At 35.3% G+C, this 4,306-nt stretch overlaps 1 protein-coding gene across 1 annotated transcript; it reads right to left on the bottom strand.

Annotated features, from left to right (window-relative positions):
* Nucleotides 1-3,094: 3,094 nt before the first annotated feature.
* On the bottom strand, nt 3,095-4,071 carry LOC143608167 (uncharacterized). The gene is made up of 3 exons (XM_077083324.1): nt 4,029-4,071; nt 3,672-3,906; nt 3,095-3,351 (listed from the first exon to the last, which is right to left on the bottom strand). Exons 2-3 carry the CDS (start codon nt 3,885-3,887, stop codon nt 3,295-3,297), a joined length of 273 nt encoding a protein of 90 aa, XP_076939439.1. The 5' UTR covers nt 3,888-3,906; nt 4,029-4,071; the 3' UTR covers nt 3,095-3,294.
* Nucleotides 4,072-4,306: the final 235 nt, after the last annotated feature.

Genomic DNA, 4,306 nt, shown 5'->3' with positions numbered 1-4,306 from the left:
GTTCATTTCTATATAAAAAAAATTGTTTCGACACCCTAATCATAACAAATAAGCTCATTTAAACATTAATTGTTTAAGCCCAATTAATTTTTTTACTAAAGGCCTAAAATTTTTCTCACTTCCGACCCAAATTTTTTAACGATTATCAAGAACGGCCTTGCTCCATATTCACATGTTTACGACATTGTTTCTTTAATTATGTATAACTTATGTTTCTTTGTTTAGTCTAGTTTAGTGGCTTATTGGTTGCTAAAATAAAGTCCGTGTGATACATGGGTGGTTAAAAGAAATAAAACAAAAAAGTTAAATTTAATAATATATATAATAACATATCTTTATGGATTCATAAGACATAAATAATTTCCTAAAATACATAGATTAGTAAATAATTTGTATTTGTATTTAAGAAGAAATCAAAATGAAATGTTGTGAATCTATACTATTAAGAAAAATAGAATGCTAACATCAATTTATTCTAGTTGAGTTGGCAAGGCACAGACATTTTAAAAGAAATGCAATGAGTTCGATTCCCACCAACAACACACTTGGCATCCTATGTGAAAGGTCTAATTGAATAACATGTGAAATTGTATTGGTTTAATAGTATAAATAGATAAGTAGATTAGCTACTAAGTGGTCATTTCTCTAAAGGTTTAGTGTTCATAGCCTATATAATCGCATTTTAATTATGAATCATAGACGAAGAGAAAATTGTTGCAAAACTTGTCATGTTCTTCATCTTATTCTTTGGAGTTTGATCCACTCAACGAATTAATTGTTTTGAAGCCTAACCCACCCTATGAATCGCTATCATATTGATGGATTGACATCAGAAGGTGAGCGCATGAAATTCCCTTTCTAGATTTTGATCTTAGCGGGTTTTCTAATAAGGACACCCCCCCCCCCCCCTTAAAGCCCAACATGTTGTGGTGAGTGCCTTATTTAGTGGAATCGTCTAGAGTTTAGAAGTGAAGTTTAATCTATCTCCTCGTCAAAAGGCGGTGTTTGAATGCCTTCGGGCTCCTCGGGCTCATGATTTTCTAACGGCCATCCCCATTGAAGGATTAGGCCAACGTATGTCGGGTTTGGAGTATCGGGCTATCCTTAAGTATCGGTTAATGATCCCTATGTTCCCGACTGATGAGCCTTGCCCAATTTGTCGCAAGGCCTGTTTGAATTCTTTTGGTGACCATGTGGTGCATTGCAAATAATTGTCTGGCTTTAAATACATACATGTTTGGTTAGGGATGTTCTGTCTGATGTTCTTAAACGGGTAGGGATTTCTGCTAAAAAGGAGGCCCTGTTAACTTTCTCACGGATCCTCTGGAAGGGAGGTCTACTTTACGACCAGATGATATTCTTGTGTTCGGGTGGGCAGGGGGGAAACACGCCTGCGTGGATCTTACAGGAGTGTCTCCTCTTGTTGGACTCAGGACCGTGGGTTTGTTGTGGGGCATGCTGTGTTGAAGGCTGAATCGGGCAAAGTTGTTAAACACGAGAAAGCTTGTTTAGATAATAAACATGTCTTTCTACCATTCGCCTTTGATACATCTGGTTTTCTGGCCCCAGAGGCTGTGAATTTTGTAAGTAGGGTTCAGCATGTCGTACACGGAACCTCTTCAGCTCCTAGGTCCCAAAGTTTCGTTTTTAGCAGGATTGGCTTTGCTATTCAAAAGGGGGTTGCAACACAGCTTGTTGCCCATTTGCCAGCCACTCTATTGTAATCATTTTATAGTAAATTATATATAAAATTGGGTACTGTATAGAATTAGAGAAATACCCTTTATCTATCCAAATGCTAAATCCGTAGTGGTTTGGAGCAATGCTTCCAACAACACAAAGCAAAAATGACTCGAATTTTCAACCTAAATCAATGATTCCTTGAGCGAGAGGCAGTGATTCAAATAAGTGGATTTAGTGAAATAGTGTGTTCAATACTTCAACGCAACTCACTGAGCTCGGCGGACTAGTGTCAAGCATGTGCACCTTTGTGTTCTTTATGGTGAGATGGTTTTTAGCGTGATTGTTAAAGCCTTAAAAACATTTTAACGATCCTAAAAGAGGAGTTCATTTATATTTAGTATGTTCAATAGAATTGTGTCATCGGCAAGTACGATATTATTTACTATTAGCATGAACTATTGCAACACTTCTATTCAGAATGAGCTACCTTGTCAATATTACATTATGTAACTACTAAATAATCTTAATACATAGGTCTCAAATTACAGACATAATCACCCTTTTTAAATGTAGCAATCATCCAGGTTTTAACAACAATACATACACAACTAGTACCAATCATGACAATCTAACTCATTCTCGTGATATATAAACCGTGAGATTAAATCATGACAAAAAGTAGAGGTGCACAAACCGGTTCAAAAGTAAATCCAGTTTGGGTTGGTTAAGAAAAAGTCAAAACTGGGTTGACTGCAAGGCGGTTTCTTGCGGTGCAAATTGGTTTAACAGGTTTTAACGGAGAGAATTACAAACTGGTCCTGAACACATGGTTTCTATGTCCAGACCGGTTTCAAAGAGTAGATTTGGTTCAGAAACAGGTTTTATGTGAATCTAACAAAAAGTATGAAACTTCAAAAATATTTTCTTACGTTTTACAAACTTTGTACTTATTTAATTGCATAATGAATAGTTCTTTTCTTTCTTTCTTCTTTTTTTTTAATGTAAAGAATAGTAAAAAACCATTTTAATTATAACATAAAGTAAGAAATTTGTAAAATATAATAGTGATTAAGCTTGGTAAACATTTTACAGCTTAATCAATAAACTTGACCGTTGGAACAAAATCAACCAACCTGAAACAAAACCGTTGAAACCAAAATCTACCACACAAAAATACTCAATGAACCAGAACAACCCATAAATCAAAGAAGAAACCTGACTAAATAAGAAAAGCTGATCTATGGAATCATAACCTAGAATTTATTAATGCAAGCACAACTAATAACTAATAAAATCAACAGTAATTAAACATACCAGAAGCTTATGAAAAGATGATAAATCAAAGATGAAAACCGCAACACGTTTTTTTTCCTAACTAAACATTATACAAAACTAAAAGGTACTCGTTATAAATATTATACAACATTCTCCTTTCACAAACATTCACCATCAATAACTGCCAAGTGCCAATGTTTATGAAAACAAAAACTGTTTATGTCAGTTAACTGTTTTACTTTGTAAATCCTATGTTTATGTGATTACAATGCAAACATCACAAGACATATTTAGGTAAGGTAACTAACCATTGCTCGGCTCGATCGTCAAACATATTCAGATTGAAAGCCCTGCAAAAAGCAACTCCAGCTCCTCATCTTGTGATACAGTCCTCTGATTTCAAAACAAAGACAACATTATCAATTCCATATGCAAGTTAACCTAACTTAGCAAACAGAAAAATAAATCTAAAACACTATTTTCAAAACGATATTAGCAGCACGTCTACAATGCTAGTCGGGCCTCATCCTCACCCATTATTAACACTTAAACACTGCGTATTTGTTATCACAATTATCTACGATCTTTAAAAGAAACATTTATATACAAGGGCCTTGTTTTCAGTACTCGACCGGGACACCCGAACATATTTTGTGAATTACTGCAGTTGCACCAACTGATTATATCGAAATAAACAACTTTGTTCTTCATACCTGAACAGATAAAAGCTGCAGAATTTTATTGAGAACCTTAATTCGGTGAGCCGCATAAGTGCTTTGCGCCGGAAGCTGGTTCACCTTCTTGATTTCTTCATGAACTGCAGCCTTCTTCTCTTCGTTTCCACCAGTTTTGACCTGTGTCGTACGATCACTCTGCACCATAGGTTCGTTAAATGAACCACTACCCTCTAGAAGATTGAATTGTTCCATGCTTGAGTCAATACCTAAGCTGCAGACATAGAAGACGATCTTGAGAATGAAATTAGGGTTTAAAGCGAAATCAGAACGAAGTCTGAAAATTGGGGTATTAATGCGAACATAAAATTAAGAAATTGAATAACGAGATCATACAACTTATGATTACTTGGTTCAGTCGTTTGAATTTGATTAGAATTTCACCCACCTTTCGCTTCGGCTTTTGTTGTTCTTTGGCTTAAAATTTAAAACCCGATAAAGATATACAACTCATATTATGAACTATGAGGTGGTATGAGCTGGCCCGAGTCAGAATAATATTTTTCTCGGGCCGGTTTAAATTGTCTTTTGTTAAATTATCGGTATCATATCGTATCGTACTTGTCTTTTGATCGATGGCTGAAATGCAATGGGTTGTAAAAACATCTGGCTTC

The sequence above is a fragment of the Bidens hawaiensis genome, unplaced genomic scaffold, assembly GCF_021521415.1.
Source record: "Bidens hawaiensis isolate Kalapana, Puna unplaced genomic scaffold, B.hawaiensis_p1.1 tig00102020_1, whole genome shotgun sequence".
Taxonomy (NCBI): Eukaryota; Viridiplantae; Streptophyta; class Magnoliopsida; order Asterales; family Asteraceae; genus Bidens; species Bidens hawaiensis.
Note: the sequence above shows the minus strand (reverse complement) of the source record. Positions and strands in the feature narration are given on the sequence as shown.